This window comes from Diachasma alloeum, unplaced genomic scaffold (assembly GCF_001412515.2).
Source record: "Diachasma alloeum isolate Michigan unplaced genomic scaffold, Dall2.0 Dall_scaffold_00180, whole genome shotgun sequence".
Lineage (NCBI taxonomy): Eukaryota > Metazoa > Arthropoda > Insecta > Hymenoptera > Braconidae > Diachasma > Diachasma alloeum.
Genome location: NW_021680346.1, coordinates 1,482,634 through 1,502,532, shown reverse-complemented (window position 1 = coordinate 1,502,532; position 19,899 = coordinate 1,482,634). Strand labels below are relative to the sequence as shown.

Genomic DNA, 19,899 nt, shown 5'->3' with positions numbered 1-19,899 from the left:
CAGCATTGAGCCGCAGCCTCGCCACCAAATGCACCCAAACCTGGAGTCTTAATGAAGGTTTTTGCTGGAATGTGAAGTGTGTTGACTCCAATGTGAAGTCGCTGAGGCGTCTCCGCTGAACAAGACGATTCAGGGCCTCTCTGATTCTGTCCCCGTCGCCGGAGACACCGAAGAAGTGAAACGTAACTTCCGCCGACGACCTGTTTAATACGTGATAATTATTTTCGTAATCGTGGATTCAGCTCTGGGGGTGGAGATTGCAATCAACGAGAGTTTCGACTTTTTGGGGGGAGTAATAGACTCGTCTACCTACTCACGTCACATTCAGAATTTTGAGGTCCTCCACTGTTGATATATTCGAATTGCGGAGGTATTTCGCTAGCTGTGAATGGGAGAAATGACGACGTGAAATTTAATATGCCATGTGATGGGGAGAAAGAGGTTTTTTTCGGGGGGAATGAATGACACAGTTTTTAGACTGAAATCAGATCTTTTATTCAGATTTTTGGGTTTTGGAATTGGTAGTTTATTTTTGCTACAAACGTGGCGTTTAATGTATTTTGGGGACAGTGTTGTGTCTCTTGAGGCACTCTTAATTATAATGTACATAGGGATGTTTCTTCAATTGTTTAATTAGTGGTGAAGTGTCTAGTGGAGACAACAGTCATAATAAAAACAATATATTGAGAATATTTCTCTATTCGATCGAAATTTCGTCATTCGACTCAATTTCTTTTTGTTATTTACCGAATTATCTCTGTAACGAGTGGATTTACAGTACAAAGTCATAAAACTTCTTGTGTCTAGAATTAAATTTTCTACAAAAAATATCTAATGATATTTCTTCATAAAATCACCCGTTACCCAGATAATTTACCATTTACTAAGACACAAAATTGGGTTCGTGTCAAATTACTTCATCAGTTCCCTTTTGTTAATTACGCAATTATCTCGGTAAGGAGTGGATTTACGGCAAAATGTTATAAAACTTTTTTTATACAGGATTCAATTTTCTACAAAAAGTATTTTATGACATTACTTCGTAAAATCAGCCATTACCCGTATAATTTATCATTTAACAAGACACAAAATTGGGTTTGTGTGAAAAGAATTCATAAGTTCCTTTTCGGTTTTTGTAAATGATTAAATTTCCTCCAAAAATGTCTTTTAACATTCTTCTAATTTTCAAAAGTTCAACGAAAATCTCCATTCTACTGCAATCAATACAAAACTCGTAGACGAGACAACAGTCCCTCCTAAACCAATAAAATGAGAACATCTCTCAATTCTCTCAAATTAGTCACACAGTCAGTCCGACGAATTCCACTCCCACCTCCTCCCAGGGTGGAGCATCCCACTGCGTTTAATATCATATTCGTCCAGATAGGATGACTCAATTTCTATTTGTACAAATGGACTCATCATTTCCTTTTTATTAATTACCAAATTATCTCTTTGACAAATGGGTTTACGAGAAAATGACATAAATGACTTTTTTTATACAAAATTAAATTTCCTACAAAAAATATTTTATCACATTTCTTCGTAAATCCAGTCATTACCCAGATAATTTACCATTTGTTAAGACACAAAACTGAATTTGTGTTGAATGAATTCATCAATTCCTTTTTATTAATTACGCAATAATTTCTGTAACGACTGGATTTACAGGAAAATGTTATCTAACTTCTTGTGTCCAGAATTATATTGCCTACAAAAAATATTATATGACATTTCTTCGTAAACCCTGTCATTACCCCGATAATTTACCATTTGTTAAGACATAAGATTGAGTCTATGTCAAACGACTTCATCAATTCCTTTTTATTAATTAGGCAATAATTTCTGTAACGAGTCGATTTACGGCAAAATGTCATATAACTTCTTGTGTCCAGAATTAAATTTCCTACAAAAAATATTTTATAACATTTCTTTGTAAACCCTGTCATTATCCCGATAATTTACCATTTGCTAAGACACAAAACTAAGTCTATGTCAAACGACTTCATCAATCCCTTTTTATTAATTACGCAATAATCTCAGTAACGCGTGGATTTACGGCAAAATGTTATAGACCTTTTTTTACACAGAATTAAATTTCCTACAAAAAATATATTATCACATTTCTTCGTAAACCCCGTCATTACCCCACTAATTTATTTGCCTTTAACAAGACACAAAACTTGTACTCGAGACAGCAGTCTCTCCAAATCCAATAAATTGAGACCACCTCCCAATCCTCTCTCATTAGTCACACGATCGAAATGTCGTCAGTCCGACGAATTCCACTCCCACCTCCGCCCCGGCCGGGGCATGTCATCGCGCCTGATACCGTATCCGTCCAGATAAGATTATTCAATTTCCTAGTTCAATCGTACGAATCATTCAGGTGACTCGAAAAAGTGCTCCCTCGTTAGCAGAACACACGAAATGTCGCGGTGCTCCGAGCCTATGGCTGTTCGCAGGTCGTTCTCACGCACTCGCACAACTTGAATGCCAATTTCTCGGCAGTACGCCTCCAACAGGGTCATCTGCAAATGACTTGCGGAATCTGTATTGGCGTCTATTGGCACGACGCAGACACTTCGCTGCCACTCGCAGCCTCGTGACGACAGCACGCGCAATGTTGGAAGCATTCCACAGGTAATGTGGGAGTTATCGCCCCAGTATAACATGTCCTCCGGTGGCGATAATCCAGTTGATTTCCTGGGGGTACAAATCGGTTATCAAATACTGTATCTTATCCCCAATTTTTTAATCGGCCTTCGCGGCGATATTTTTGTGATAATGAATCACTGTTCGTTCTTTCCCAGCGAGCGCGAGGTGTTATCTCGGGGCTTCCAGGAATTTTTCGATGCAAAAATGAAACGATGAATTGCCGTTTTTGAAAGGCGAGACGCATCTGTTTGCTGTGCAATTATCTCCAGAGTTTTTTGGAATTATATTTCCTGGAGGTGTTCGCGACAGTTTAATTGGGTAATTATCTCGGCAACGGAGGAGTTTAGGAGGAAATGTCGCGGGACTTTTTTGTAGAGAATTGAATTTCCTACAAAAAATGTTTTGTCACATTTTTTGATACGACCAATCGTTGCCCGGATAATTTATCGTTCAACAAATCGTAAAAAAAGGACTTCTGAAAATGCTCGTCCATTATTTTGTAGTAATTACGCAGTTATCTTGGTAATGAGTGGGTTTAGAAGAAAATGTCATAAAACATTTTTTATCCAGAATTAAATTTCCGGCAAAAAATGTTTTATCAAATTTCCCCATAAAACCCCTCGTTATTGAGATAATTCACGTTTTAATGAGACGTGAAAAGCTGATGTGTGCGAAATGAACTCATCAATTCCTTTTTGTTAATTTCGCAATAATCTCGGTAACGATTGGATTTACAACAAAATGTCATAAGATTTTTTTGTAGAGAATTAAATTTCCTGCAAAAAATCTCTTATCAAATTTCCCCATAAAACCCCTCGTTATTGAGATAATTCACGTTTTAATGAGACATGAAAAGGTAATGTATGCGAAATGAATTCATCAATTCCTTTTTGTTAATTTCGCAATAATCTCGGTAACGATTGGGTTTACGACAAAATGTCATAAATTTTTTTTTTTGTAGAAAATTAAATTTTCTATAAAAATGTCTCATAACATTTTCTTCCAAGTCCCCTTCCCTCCAAGATAAATGTCCAATTAGAAAACCCTAAAAATCCCTCTCGCTCGCTGCCTCAAATAATTTTAATATTCTCACCTCTCCGCGATCCCAATCATCGGAACAGTTTGCAGACTCTCACAGGCCATGATCTCAGATAATTCCTTATTTATTCTCTCAGCACCAGCAGCACCCTTGCACACTTCACTGAACGTGGGTTGAATTTTCTTGCCTTTGAGGGAAATTTTACTGAATAACACCCCCGACTCTGTGTGCAGCACGTAAATCACGTGTCGATGCCGATTTATAATCCAGTTGCAGTGGCACCTCCCGGAAAATTTGAAATTGTAAGCGGCGGAAAATGCGGCCTCAACTTGTTTATTTATGTATTTATTTATTTATTTATGTATTTATTTTTCTTATCACTCGAACGTGAATTTCTTCTGGTTTTCGAATTTTTATCGAAAAGTCTATTCACTCAATCCGTTTCGCACTTGGCATGAACAATGTCGTCAGCCGAGTTTAACCCGCGGCTTATATCGATGTGATCCCCACCACGAGCACCTCCACTTCTCGGAAAGAGCATGTGGTAATAGCAAACAGTATGAATAATGTCGGAGGCGGTATTTCCCTGGCACTTGCATCTGCTTAATTGTTTATGGCGCTGAAACCTGTGAAAGATTCGCCTGCGGAAGATTCGTTTTGAGGGAATCTAGGGCTGTGCGAATATTTTTGAATCAGAAATGCAAAAATTGAAATTTTGCGATTTGCGTGNGTGAAAAGCTGATGTGTGCGAAATGAACTCATCAATTCCTTTTTGTTAATTTCGCAATAATCTCGGTAACGATTGGATTTACAACAAAATGTCATAAGATTTTTTTGTAGAGAATTAAATTTCCTGCAAAAAATCTCTTATCAAATTTCCCCATAAAACCCCTCGTTATTGAGATAATTCACGTTTTAATGAGACATGAAAAGGTAATGTATGCGAAATGAATTCATCAATTCCTTTTTGTTAATTTCGCAATAATCTCGGTAACGATTGGGTTTACGACAAAATGTCATAAATTTTTTTTTTTGTAGAAAATTAAATTTTCTATAAAAATGTCTCATAACATTTTCTTCCAAGTCCCCTTCCCTCCAAGATAAATGTCCAATTAGAAAACCCTAAAAATCCCTCTCGCTCGCTGCCTCAAATAATTTTAATATTCTCACCTCTCCGCGATCCCAATCATCGGAACAGTTTGCAGACTCTCACAGGCCATGATCTCAGATAATTCCTTATTTATTCTCTCAGCACCAGCAGCACCCTTGCACACTTCACTGAACGTGGGTTGAATTTTCTTGCCTTTGAGGGAAATTTTACTGAATAACACCCCCGACTCTGTGTGCAGCACGTAAATCACGTGTCGATGCCGATTTATAATCCAGTTGCAGTGGCACCTCCCGGAAAATTTGAAATTGTAAGCGGCGGAAAATGCGGCCTCAACTTGTTTATTTATGTATTTATTTATTTATTTATGTATTTATTTTTCTTATCACTCGAACGTGAATTTCTTCTGGTTTTCGAATTTTTATCGAAAAGTCTATTCACTCAATCCGTTTCGCACTTGGCATGAACAATGTCGTCAGCCGAGTTTAACCCGCGGCTTATATCGATGTGATCCCCACCACGAGCACCTCCACTTCTCGGAAAGAGCATGTGGTAATAGCAAACAGTATGAATAATGTCGGAGGCGGTATTTCCCTGGCACTTGCATCTGCTTAATTGTTTATGGCGCTGAAACCTGTGAAAGATTCGCCTGCGGAAGATTCGTTTTGAGGGAATCTAGGGCTGTGCGAATATTTTTGAATCAGAAATGCAAAAATTGAAATTTTGCGATTTGCGTGGAATTCGTGCGACGCGAAATTCATTATTATTTTTTGTTAATTAAGCAGTTATCTCGGTAACGAAGAGGTTTAGGAGATAATGTCATTACATTTTTTTTAAGGAGAATTAAATTTTCTATGAAAAATTTCTTATCATTTTTCCTCAGAAAATCACTCGGTACCCAGATATTTCAACATTTAACGAAACAGAAAATCTAGTAGAGAAATGCACTCATCAATTATTTTTTGTTAATCTCGGAGGCGGTATTTCCCTGGCAATTACATTTGTTTAATTGTTTATGGAGCTGAAACCAGTGAAAGATTCATTTTGAGGTATCTTCTAAGGCATATGTGAACATTTTTGAATCAGAAATGCCGGAAATTAAATTTTTCGCTTCACGTGGAATTCGTGCGACGCGAAATTCATCAATTTTATTTGTTAATCACGTAATTATCTCGTCAACGAAGGGATTTAGAAAAAAATGTCATCAGATTTTTTTTGTAGAGAATTAAATTTCTTACAAAAAATGTTTTATCACATTTTTTCGGAGTCACTCGATACCCAGATATTTCAACATTTAACGAAACGTAAAAAATGTACTTGAAAAAATGGGCTCATCAATTCCTTCTTGTTAATTACTCAATTATCTCCGTAACAAGTGGGTTTAGGAGATAATCGCAGAAGATATTTTATATGCAGAATTAAATTTTCTGTAAAAAATGTTTTATCACATTTCTTCATAAAACCCGTCATTACCGGGATAATTTGCGTTTTAACGAGGTATGAAACTAATTTTGCGTGAAAGGAATTAATCAATTTCTTTTTGTTAATTACGACCCTTGAACCTTCATTCCTAGAATTGAGTTTTCCGCTGGCTAGCATTCCGCTAGTTTCAGCTTCATTAATTATTTTTCATCCGGGAAAGAGTGAAGATGGAAATTCGGAAGGAGTTTCGTTCAATGTCGAGGAATGCTTTGAGACATTTCTCCAGTGGAGCAAATACGGTAGACGAATTGAATTGGGGAGATGAATCGAACGAACGTTTGAGGAATTTTCTCGTCGCCCCGGGGGAATTGCCTTCGTTATCGAATGAGGGAGCTCGTCAATTGTGATCGGTAATTGATTGCGCGTGGAAAAGTCTCTTTTGTCGGGTTTTTTTCGTGTTTTTGAGATGCTCGGGAGGGGGAGGCCCGCGGGGCTTTCACAACGGCACGCAATACCTCGCGGGCAACAAGTTTTTGGGTGTTTGGGAGTCATAGGAATTCCGAGGGGAATGATCGGGAGGTGGGGGAAGTGGTTTTTATCGGGTCGAGTTCCACGAATTTTTTCGGAATTTCGTCATACAAAATTGACATCAAATTGACGTCATACAAAATTGACAATTAGGGAGAATCAATATAATTTGTAAATTACGTGTCAGTTATTCAGGGAAAATTGATAGGCGTCGAGACAATTTAGGTGAATCTATTTTTTAATGTTCAATTGTTTGAAAATTCAACGTAATTTGGTGCTGGATATTCATGTTTTGATTTAAAATTGAAGTAAAATCGTGAATTCTTTTCTTTTGGCTGCAGAAAAATGAGGAATTCCCCTGAATTTTCAATTAATTCTGAAATGACAGATTTTTTATTACCTCTAAATTGAATTCCACTGAAATTCCACTGAAATTCGAGGAGGAAATCAATGAGAATTGTAAATTTCGGGTTATCTAGTCCATGAAAATTGACGAAAATCAGAAAAATTTAGGTGAATGTATTTTTTAATGTTCAATTATTTGATAACTCAACGTAATTTGATACAGAATATTCATGTTTTGATTTAAAATTGAGGTAAGTTCGGGAATTTTTTTCTTTTGGCTGTATAAAAACAAGGAATTCTCCTGAATTTTCAATTAATTCTGAAATTTCAGAATTTTTTTTACCTCTAATTGAATTTATCTGACATTTCAAGAAATTTCAATATTAGCAATTCACAATTCGACGAGAAAATCAATGGGAATTGTAAATTTCGGGTTATCGAGTCCATGAAAATTGATAGAAATCATAAAAATTTAGGTGAATGTATTTTTTAATGTTCAGTTATTTAAAAATTCAACGTAATTTGTTACTAAATATTCACGTTTTTATGGAAAATTTAAGTAAGTTAAGGAATCCTCATCTTCTTGCTGCATAAAAATAAGGAATTCCATTGAATTTTTTCGTTAATTTTTTAATTTCATGATTTCTTTACTCTCAAAATCGAATTCCAAGAAAAAAATGAAATCAAAATTTTTTTTTAATTGAAAAAAATCGAATTCCACTGGAATTTCAAGGCATTTCTTCATTAAAAATTCAAAAATTTATGGAAAAATTGACGGAAACTTGAAGTTTCGGTTCAATTATTCAAAGAACATTAATAGAAATTAAAAAATTTTAAATTTCATTAATTTTGTTGAAATTTTATTAAATGAAATTCTAAAATTCAAATGAATAGAATTCCTCGAATTTCAATTAATTAAAAGTTCAGAATTGTTTGATATTAAATACTCATGCTTTGATTAAAAATTCAAGTAAGTTGGGAAATCCTCATCTTCTGCTGCATAAAAATGAGGAATTCCATTGAATTTTCAATTAATGTTCAAATTTCATGCTTTCGTAGTCCCCTAAATCGAATTCCACTGAAATTCCACAGAATTTCTTCATTAAATTACAAAATTTATGAATGAAAAACAAATTAATTAAAATTTCAACGTAATTCGGTATTAAATATTCATGTTCTAATTAAAAATTCTAAAAATTTCAAGAATTGTCTTCTTCCTAAAGCTCAAAAATGTGGAATAACATTGAACTTCCAGTGAAATTTGGAATTGTATGAATTCTTTAAATCATAAATAAATTCTGTAAATTCTTCAAATCGAATTAAATTACTACTAGGGGAAAGTGTAATAAAAATAAATGTCACGAATAAAACATTTCAATTCTGGGGAAGAACAAATCGTCTTTTCCCAAACGCATATCACTTGGCACATGAAATCCCCTGAATTTCTCAACAAAGAAATCCTTGAAACACGAACCTTTCGACGGCATTAAGAAGGCACTCAACAGGAAAAAGTCGTCTTTCAGACTTCACTTCCTCTCGCGAATTACAATGACGCACTATTCAAGTGATTAAAATTACAAAATCATACATAAACATTAGTCATAAAAATATGGCAAAAATGCAGGGTACGACACTTAATGTCTACAACTGCTCGTGAGAAAAAGCCGACGAGAAAGGTCTGTTTGGCGTTTCATCATGCTATTCAGGTGATGATATTGGCGCTTGAAAAACACTCGTGACCGATCAATTTCATTTGCCCAGAGCAAACAGCCACTGACAGCCCTCGAAGGACATGTACTCCCGGGGTTCGAGTAGATGAAATTGAAAAAAATAATTAATTCTAGATAAATTTAAGAGTTTTGGGTGAAAATTGGATATTTTTATAACATTTAAAAAAAACAATGCCATTTTCACTAGACCAATTGATTTGTTTATGAATATTTTTACAAAATTTAAGAATTTTATTTCATTGAAACTATCTATATTATTATTTATTTGTTAAATAATTAATTATTCTAATCATAAAAAATAGTAATCTAATTATTATTAATTATTATTTGTGCCGATAATTAGTTTATGCATTAAATAATTTAATGCATAAACAATGCATTTTTTTGTTCTTTTTAATGCACAAAAAATTATTTAATTCATTGAATAATTAATAAATGTCGTAAATTCTATATTTAATATCCTTCAACAAGGAAATCGATTCAATGGCATAAAATTAATATAAAAAAGCAATAAAAATATGTTCCAGGGGTTCGAGTGGATGAAATTGAAAAAGATAATTAATTATAGATAAAATTTCAATGTTTTGGGGGAAAATGACGAATTTTAATAGCATTTTTACGAGAAAAAATTGTCATTTTCACTAAACCAATTGAATTTTTCATGTTTTTAACAAAAACAACGAAAATAACCAAAATTTAAGGATTTAATTTATGTAAAACTCTTTCTTCGTGTGTTAAATAATTATTTTATGTATTAAATGATTAAAAAAAATTAGGTGGTGCCAGATGGTATGACCGTTGTGGTCTTTTACCTACCCGTCCCAGTACCTACGCGGTACCCCAGCCTAATTCCCTACCCGCACTTGCCTCTAAGCTAACTTATATCTAACTCCACATAACTAACTCCACATGCACTGGGTTCGTTTTCCGGCGATGAAAAAATCTTTCATCACCGGGACTCAAACCTGCGCTACTGGGACGCTTTGGTTTATAGGGCCAGCACGCTGACGACGAGCCCAAAGACGTCCTCTGTATTAAATGATTATTTAATTCACAAAAAAATCATCTTATGTATTCAATAATTATTTTGTGCATTAAATAATGAATTAGTGCACAATGAAATTAAAAAATAAATAATTATTTAAGGCCCGGGTGTACCATCTTTCGAACGTTATCTCGGTGTGTTTTTTCATCTTTCATCATCTGTAATTGTCAATTAAGTCCTGCATCATGCAGAAGTTTTGAAAAATTATGAATGAATAATCAAAAAAACGTTGAAAAAATTCTTAATTTTTAATTTATATTCACAATAAGTTGAATAACAAGACATTGAACAATGTATCTGATTTACGGTAACAAATGGCGGCCTGTCACCCAATATCATGCAGGGGGAAGGCTGATTTCGTAAATCTTTTCCCACACTGCACAGAGACATTTATTACAGAAAAGGCGCTTTGAAAAAAGTTGTAATATTTTTGAGAATTTTTTAATCACACTTTTATCACATAAAAATGGCAGATGAGTACATACCACTGTTTTGAAAATTGAGATACCTAGCTGTCACTTCCCATGTGGAGTTAGTGTTTTGTTAGTGTTTTATGCACCATGGAAAATGACAGCTAATAGATAATTTACCACAGCGAATCATATATTTGTAATTTCCACTTTTTTCAAACACATTCTGAATCTCAATTAAAAACCCTCTTTGAAAAAGTTCAGAATTTTTTCCATTTTTTTTTATCATTCTATCATAATTTTGGGGAATTTCTACATGATGTACCACTCAATTGACAATTTTGGATTACGAAAGATGAAAAAAATCCAGATAACATTCGGGAAATAGTACACCCGGGCCTTAATGTACAAAAAAATTATTCAATTCATTGCACAATCAATGTCCCAAATTCTATTTTTAATATAATTCCACAAGGAAATCCATCCAATGACGTACAGTGAATATACAGAGACGATAAAAATAGCCCCATGAATTGAAAAACTATCCGTTACATAATTAATTAATCACTATTTCCTTATCGCGTTTCCATTCACCTGTTGACGCACGATGAAAAATTTTTCAATCCACGGGGAATTCACATATTTGAAATGGGGTCAAGAGTCTCCGTCAACCGTATGGCCGAACGCAAACTCGATTATCTCGAAATGAAGGTGCAGGATATTAAATACTATCGTATAGACGTGTATGTAGTGGAGCTGTAGCTTCACCCGGGAAATCCAATATTCGCGTGTTTTTGCATTCCACTTCCTCGTAGTCTGAGTTTCCGCGAATACGGGGAGTTTCACGGCGGAAATGGCCTTCACCTTTTGGTGTAATAACAGGAATCTGTTTGAATGTGGATTTTCTGGGGATAAGACACCGGGGAACATTCTGTGAGACGAACAATTTCCGTTAGAATGTGAAGTTAAAATAAAATGGAACTAAATGAAAATGTGAAAATTGGGGATTTAGTTCAGCATTTTGAAAAATAGGGAATTAATTTTTGGAATTTTTGGAAGTTTTATCTTTGACGTTTGTAGTGATGGGGTAATGGAACATTTTCCAAATGACAATTGGAGAGATAAATTGTCAAGTGCATTCTCAACGAGGAAAATGATGACGATATATCCCTCTTTATAAAATTCTTGAGATTTTTACCATTTTGTGAATGCAGTTTTTTCCTCTGTCAGTCGTTGTATATTTTTTTTCATATTCAGGAGATTTTCAGGGATAAAACACATTTTTACCATTGTGTGAATGCAGTTTTTTTCTCTGTCAGTCGTTGTATTTTTTTTTTCTCATATTCAGTGAATTTTCTGGGGATAAGACACTGGGGAACATTCTGTGAGACGAACAATTTCCGTTAGAATGTGAATTTAAGGATATCCAAGTATCTTTTACACTTTGGTACAGACCACACTACAGATTCAACTATTTTCAATCATCAAATTAGTCAATCAAATTGCGTGAGAAAAATTTGAAAAAAATCATGAATATTCAGTGTCCTTCAAATTTCATTTTGCACAGAATTATTATTGTTAAACATTCATTGTTTATAAATAAATAATTAAAATTGTTTAAACTTTCGGAAACCTTTTTTTAGGCATGAAATCGATTTATGGTAAAATACTGAATATGAATAAATTTGTTACGATTCCGAACAAATAATTTTTATGGTAGAAAATTGATTGTTTATAAATTATTTATAGAAAAGGCTTATAATTTTCAAAAATTACAACTTTTCAATTATTTCATAAATCTTCGTCAATCTTCCTAAAGTAAACTTTCTAAAATTTCTTCAGATTTTTATAATGTTTTCTAACAGTTCAATATCAAAATTCAAATTCAGACCTGCAAAGTTTGAATAATAAAATCTTTGTAAAATGTCCGCAAACTTAGGGTCAAATGGGGCTCAAATGAACGCTGTGAGGCTCGACTACAAAAGTAGAAAAGCATTTCACTGGAGAAAAAATAGTCAAAGTACTTGGATATCCTTAAAATAAAATGAAATTAAATGAAAAGGTGAAAATTGAGAATTTAGTTCAGTATTTTGAAAAATAGGGAATTAATTTTCGGAGTTTTTTTTTGTAGTGATGGGGGAATAAAACATTTTTCGAATGACAATTGGAGAAATAAATTGTCAAGTGCATTCTCAAGGAGGAAAATGACAGCGATATTTCCCTTTTTACAAAATTCTTCAGATTTTTACCATTTCGTGAATGCATTTTTTTCCTCTGTCAACCCTTGTACATTTTTTTTCATGTTCCGGGAAGTTTTACAGTGGAAATGGCCTTCACCTTTTTGTAATAACAAGAATGTGTTCAAATGTGGATTTTCTGAAGATTTAAAATAAAACTTAATTGAATGAAAATGTGAAAATTGGCGATTTAGTTCATCATTTTGTGAAATAGTGAATTAATTCTTCAAGTTTTTTTCATTTTTATCTTTGACGTTTGTAATGATGGGGAAATGTAACATTATTCGAATGACAATTGGAAAAATAAACTGGAGTTTCACAGTGGAAATGGTCTTCACCTTTTAGTAATAACAGAAATGTGTTAAAATATGAATTTTCTGGGGATTTGAAGGACAATTGAATTAAATTAAAATGTGAAAATTGGAGATTTAATTCAGCATTTTCAGAATTAATTTTTGGAATTTGTTTCATGTTTATCTTTGACGTTTGTATTGACGGGGAAATGTAACATTTTTCGAATGACAATTGGAGAAATAAATTGTCAAATGCATTCTCAACGAGGAAAACGATGACGATATTTCCCTTTTCACAAAATCCTTGAGACTTTTACCATTTGGTGAATAGTTTTTTCCTCTGTCAACCATTGTATATTTTCTTTCATATTCAGAACAGCACGGGAAACAACAATGCGTATGATTGTTTCTTTTGAAAGATAACGAGCGTCACGAGGTGGTTGGGAAGTCCTCGACGTTTTCAATTGTTTTTGCGGGTAAAAACTAAAAATGTCGAGTGAATGTGAATATCTTGACATGCTTTCAGGGGATTAAATAGAAGGAAAGGAGATTTTCCGGTGTAATCCCTGGTTTTTTGATAAATTTAGAGCGAGGAAGTTGCAGTGGGTGAGATTTTTTTCTCGATTAGTTATTCTTCGCTAGTTTGAAAGCGAAAAAAATGCTCTCGAATGAAAACATTTTGGATTTTTTGTCGGTGGAGATTTTTTTCTCGATTGAATATTGTTTAGTAGTTTGAAAGAGGAAATAATGCTCTCGAATGAAAACATTTCCAATGAGATCGATGCAAGAATGTAAATACTAGAAAATGTCACACTGATTCATTCTGAAGTTATGGAATATTACGCCGGGAATTCCACGTTTGCATGCGGATCAATTAGTGGTGAAAATCTTGGACTGAATTAATTATAGGCTTAATGAGCTCTCGGGTGACATCGAAATATAACTGGGTTGATAAACCATTTGCAACTGTTCGAAATAATCTATTCAGTTTTCAGTTCGAAGGTGGATTTTCTTATTTCAGCGACGAAGTGGTGAAACAGTTTAAGTCGATTTTGACTTCGTGAGTTTTCAATGAATATCTCGCAATCTAAGGCAGGTAGCAAAATTTCTGTTATGACCTTTTCGCTAGAGCACATTGAGAGCTTCAAAAAAGATAGATACGATAACTTTGCTATCTCCCTTAAATTTGGAGATATTCCTCGAAAACTCAGCTCAGAGCTAAGTCAACTTGAACCGTTTGACCACTTCGCTATTGATTTCAATTATGGATTTTCTAGAATTGAACAGATGCGTAGATTCCACGTTTTTGTGGCGCTTGATCGTGATGAGGCTGATGGAGTAATCAGATTGTTCGAGAAAGAGCAATTAACAATTTGTTATTCATGGAGTCACATGCAACTAGAAGTCACTGCCTCATTAGCGACAAATGAGTGACTCTATACTACAGAGTTCCTCATTTGTACTATGGATTGTATTATGCGACTCTATACTACAGAGTTCCTCATTTGTACTATGGATTGTATTATGCATTTGTACTATAGAGTCTATAGTACAAATGCATTTTTATGGCTCTGCAAATTTTTAAAATATTTTTTGCCTATTTCCAGGTTTTTTTTTATTTGAAAAATTGATTCAATCTTTTCAATCGTTTGCAAGTTTTCATTTTCTCACGCATTACAGTTCCACTGAAATTTTTGGGAATTTTATAATTGAAAATTCAATTTAATTGTACTTTTTCACAATTTTTTAACTTTAATTTTTCGTTGTTTTACTTAGAAATTCTGTGCCATTCTTGAATTCTAAATTTTTGCACTTTTCAAATCGTCAATTTAATAATCAAAATATCAAAATTGCAATTATCTGAGTAAATGAAACCAATGAAATATCTGCCGCTTCAATATTCCCCTCTATTTCCCTTGAAAATATAGGTCGATCCAACCAAAGTTCAATTTTCAAAAATCCTCTGGAAATCGAACTGAATATCACATTTCAAAAAGCTGTTAACAATCCATGAAATTTCAATTCTGTTCCACCACTGCACATTCTCAACCCAAAAAACATCTTGAATAAAAAAACAGATGCATTTCCCTCAGACCATCGCGAAACAAGAGGTCACAAAAGCCGAGTGCACTCGAGTTTACCTGAAATTAGGAAATTGGATTTGTGACGAATGTGAGGTTTTCCCAAACCGAAGGCGAGGTCTGTAATCACATTCGTTAAAAATTACGTTTACTAACGACTGCGTTGAGCATGTTCTCTCCGAGTTCATACGTATGAATAAAATTCTACAGGTTCCTTGTTTTTTTCTATAGAAATTTCCACAAGATTGGGACTCGCAAAATTCCACGAATTCCATAACAACAACAATAATAAAAAAATATAATCATATTACTCATAATATTAATAATAATGTTAATAATAATAAAAGAATTAAAATGTATGAAATTGTAAAAATTTTCCAATACACCGTTAGAAAATTATTCACAAAATTTCAAGTAAAAAATCTTGAAATTTTTAACAATCACTCATTCACACGAAATTTTTATTTATTTTGTTATTGAAAAATTAGTTGAATTCTAGAGCATTCAAGGGAGTGGCTATTTTCTGGTCCACATAATAATGAAAATTATTAAATAATTTGAAAATTCAAGCAAAAAATTCCCCTAAATTTTAAATTCGTTGAAAAATTCAACTGGACGTGATGTTCAATTTCCGCATTGAATTTGAAGATTCTACGTGTCAATGAAATATTATGATAATCTAACATAGTAAACCTAATTATTTCGAATTTCCAAGCTGAATGAGAGATTCTACGAACGATTTGATTTTAAATTGACATTAAAATTCAATCATTTTTATTTTTATTTTAAATTGATTGATCTTAAATTGCTGATTCACAATATTGAGAATTCAAGTGCAATTATTTCTTAAATTTCGAAAAAAATTCCAAGAATGTAACCAACGCCGGCGAATGAACAAGCTTCTCCATAAGTTTGACACCGACGAGCAAAAAAATGTCTTTCCCACTGTGAAAATGGAGCGTGACATGGCACGACAAATGTATAAACCAAAGTATTGTGAAAAATATCGCAATGACTGGGCATTTGACACTGCTCTTGCCATACCGAGCAGCGCCAGATTGGCCCCTGTATCATGCAGCCATTATTGATGACAGTTTGAGCGAGACTATCGAGGGAGCGGAACACGTGAGGAATTTTCTCGATAACCCGATCCGGGGGATTTATCGAGGTAAGGTCAACTACTTGAACGATTTGTTTCTCATTATGAGGCGCATCGAGAAGCATCTCTGCACGTGAATTGATTAGATTTCGTCCAATGAGGAAATTATTCATTAATCATTCATTAAAACTTGGACTAGTGACACCATGATTTCGAAATGAAGCCGGCTTCACGTGATTTTGGGGATGATTTCAGTGATTTCAAAGTAATCGTGGTGTGTCACTCGCTGATGTAATCAATTGTAATCCCAGTGAAATCAATTTAATCATTGTAATCACATGATTACCATATGTGTAATCAAGTGGTAATCATTTGTAATCACTGTAGTCATTTGTAATCAGTATAATCTTTCGTAGTTGCTCCTAGTGTGACCGTGAATTTTGTTTTTGAATTTTAGAGCGCATCATTTCTACCAACGGTAAGTCTCAGAGATCCCTGGATCAATTTTTCTTGGAATCCCAGATGTTTATGGTTCAGAAGCTTGCATAGCCAATGCGTTTTGCACAGAGCATTTGTCCGTAGAAAATTGATTCAACAGAGTTAAAATTTCTTCTTATTCTGGAGAACCAACGACTGAATTATCTCTGAATTATCTGCTGTTAAGTTTCATTCTCCATCAATGGTAGATATTCAGTAAATTTATTGTGCTGATAGCACTAATAAATGCCCAAATTTTTAGATGGAGTGATGGAGACTGCATTCCTGTTCTAATCCCCGCCCCTCCTTCCTCATTTCTTCGCAGGTTCTAATAATTAATTATTCCATCAATTAATATTTAATAAGAGGCCATTTTTTGATTACCAATGATTACAGATGTTTGGTAATCACAGAATGTAATTGGCGAAATCATTTGTAATCATGTAATCACATTCTGTGCTCTTTTAATCACGGTTATCACATAAGCAATGGTAATCAGTGTAATCAGTCCCGTAATTCTGGGTAATCGATTACATTTTGTAATCGCGCTGTCACCCAATTCGCCTGTGAATAGCCCCTCGGTCCCCCATCTAAAAATGAACACTCAACAGGCATTTTCCGTGTTTAGTACGGCAACTCCCGATGAAAATGAACCCCCAATAAATTTTCCACTCTAAAATCAGAATATTATACATGCACAACACTTACGCGCCTGAACGCTTATGAAAAGTCACCCCCTACATAAGCAATTACCACTCACGAGCTATATTGCACTCGGGGGGATTCCCCTGTAAATGGCATGCAATGGGATTCCACCGGCGTGCGTCAGTGAAAGGTGGTCCATGTAGAACAGTTCTCAGTGAATTACATTACCCTCTTATTCGACCTGAATTCCCGCGCCCCCTTTTAATCAATTTCAATTTTCCCCGAGAATCAATGGAGTAGGAATCGATGAGAGGGGCAGGAGTGAAATGCATTCCACTCGGAATTTTCTCGATTAATTTCTTTACCTTAAAAAGGAATACAAAAACAATCAATAATCCTGGGCTCTTTGCTAGTCGCTCGTGCGCAGTGTAATTTTTTTCTCCATCAGAATTCATCTGAATTGTAAATTGGAGTGGACTCGCGAGCTTGAATCCGTATGACCATTAACCGGTTGTATAATGACGGAGGGAAAAATGTGATAATAATGATGGAAATGATAATGAAGAGCACTTGGTGTATTCATGACTGGGGAGGCACTCTAAAAAATTTGGAACATTCTGCGAGGAGCCGATGGGGTTTAAGGCGGCGGAGGGGGGTTTTTGGGGGATATCTCGGAATCGAAGGAATGTAGGGGATTTTTCGTAAAGACCTTTTTTAGAGAGCGGAGTGAGGGCTGCAAAAAAGGTATTGAGGGAAATTTTGCTATCTCGCTTGGATTCGGAGATATTTCACTGAAAGTCGGGGGTAATTGAAGTGGTTGAGATTGCAGTTGGAATTGGAGGTGAGTTTTTGATGGGGAATGGAAAAATCGTGGGGGGGAGGAATACTGTTTGAAAAATTAAAATTTCATGGAGCTCTCGATGGAAAAATGAATATTCAGTTCCAAATTGCACTGAATTTTCAATTAATTTCAAATTCAAGAATATATTTTCATGAATATTCATAATTTACGTTGATTTTTAAAAAATTATTGACCTGAAATTCATAGAATCCATTGGTTTTTACCAAAAATTGCATTTTTCGTATAAATGAGTATAATTATTGCTGCTAACAAATAAGCAATTTGCTTCTGAAGGGTTCTCTTTTTTAAGGATGTTCTACACCCTTTCTGCCAAAATTCACGTTTTTTTAATTTTTCTGGCAAACTTATGATGGAATTGACGTGAAAAAATATAACGTTTTGGCGTTTTGTCATTATTTAATGACTGACGAAATTTTAAGGTGGTGCGAACATTTTCCTGCGTTTTCTCTAAACTTTTAGAAAGAATCACAAAACTCTAGAAAAAACGCATGAAAATTATCGCACCACTACGCAACTTCGTGAGCCATTAAAGAATGACAAACCACAAAATCGTTATATTTTTTCACGTCACTCCCATCGATAATTTGCCAGAAAAATGAAAACAACGTCAATTTTGGCTAAAAGGTGTCGAACATCCTTAAATTCTTATTTCACTATTCTCCTCTTCTATTTTTTCATGTCACAGTACTATCATCAATTGAAGTGTCATCAAAATTTTGCGTATTATTTCGTTCTGTCAAATAATTCTACATTCAGACCCTCTCAAGACTCGAATTCGTTTTCAGTCCGGGTTTAATCGAGGTTCAATCACGGTTTAATCAGTGTACAGCCGGGATTTAATCAGGGTTTATTCAGGATTTAGCCAGAGTTTAACCCAGGTTCTGTCAGAAGTTAGTCGGGACCATGAATCAATATGAATAAGTATTCAACATAATCGACAAGTACCTGAGTTTAATAGAGATAGAGATTTCGATATAAAAAGCTCATAACGGTATTGTGTAACTTGATAAGCAATGATGCTGTTCCCATCTTTTTTCTACTTGATTAAGAAGCCATTGAAATATACTTTTTAAGCCCTGATTTAATTGGTATTACTGATGATTCTTTCAGTAATCATGAAAAAATCGATTTTCTCTTTCAAATCGCATAAACAATGTGCTGGAACTCAACAACGAATTGTACGACCCCCATCATATTCTGATAGAATCAAGAGGGTATTGTTATCAATTTTTTGAGCCATGACTAATTCCATTTTGATGACAATTTTTTGAGTGATCGTTGAAAAATCGATTTTTGGAAAAGTATCCATTTTTTCGAATCCGTATGGAAAATTGAGTTTTAATTGGTGTCAACGAATAGAGCTCATTAAATTCTATATTCATGAAAAAAATCATGAGGTTTGATTGATCTCTTATAAGAAAATTCATTCGCCCGCAAAAACTAATAGAATTTTCTATAGAAGTTTGCTAGAATCTCTTATCGAATTCGCTAGTTTTTTCCATGGAATTTTTTCGTACGTGGCCTCTTCCGAAGTGAACTGACTCATCGACTTTCATTACTCAACATCAGTGATAATTCACCACTCAATGAAAAAACTTCCCAGGAGTTGAGAAACTATCGCGTCACGTATTGGCGCTTTCAGCAGTGACCGGGCTATCTCCGAAGCTAGATCAACCTGGACTTGATTGCCACGCGACTGAGATCACGTTAACCAAGTCTCAGCTGTTAGCATTTCTAAATTGATGTAACTGGGTTATTCATGAAATTGATTTCGTGGCAATTATCGGTTGGCAAACATTGGCCCGCAAACGTTCATTGTGGGATCGGGGGGCAAGGTCATTGACACAGAAGTGCGGTTGAGTGACGCCTACAAACGCCAGATCGATGACATAATGAAGGATACGGTCAAGTTCATAGAGA

At 34.5% G+C, this 19,899-nt stretch overlaps 2 protein-coding genes across 3 annotated transcripts in view; both read right to left on the bottom strand.

The window, feature by feature from the left end:
* The window catches only part of LOC107045354, a 48,940-nt gene that overhangs the window by 14,346 nt on the left and 14,695 nt on the right, over positions 1–19,899 (bottom strand). For both annotated transcript variants that reach the window (XM_015267623.1, XM_015267631.1), the window contains exons 7-8: positions 318–382; positions 41–200 (exon numbers count right to left, since the gene is read on the bottom strand). In XM_015267623.1, coding sequence (XP_015123109.1) covers positions 41–200; positions 318–382 — 225 coding nt within the window. The remainder of the gene's footprint in view (positions 1–40; positions 201–317; positions 383–19,899) is intronic.
* On the bottom strand, positions 477–4,145 carry LOC107045368. Its single transcript, XM_015267643.1, has 2 exons — positions 3,752–4,145; positions 477–2,706 (listed from the first exon to the last, which is right to left on the bottom strand). The coding sequence occupies exons 1-2, from the start codon at positions 3,799–3,801 to the stop codon at positions 2,382–2,384; spliced, it is 375 nt and encodes a 124-aa protein (XP_015123129.1). The 5' UTR covers positions 3,802–4,145; the 3' UTR covers positions 477–2,381.

Excerpts from the sequence above, each read along its gene's own strand:
- LOC107045368 (XM_015267643.1), bottom strand. The coding sequence starts at position 3,801 with ATGGCCTGTGAGAGTCTGCAAACTGTTCCGATGATTGGGATCGCGGAG. Across the intron at positions 2,707-3,751 it reads ATGATTGGGATCGCGGAGAG|GAAATCAACTGGATTATCGC; the intron begins GTGAGAATATTA and ends TTGTACCCCCAG.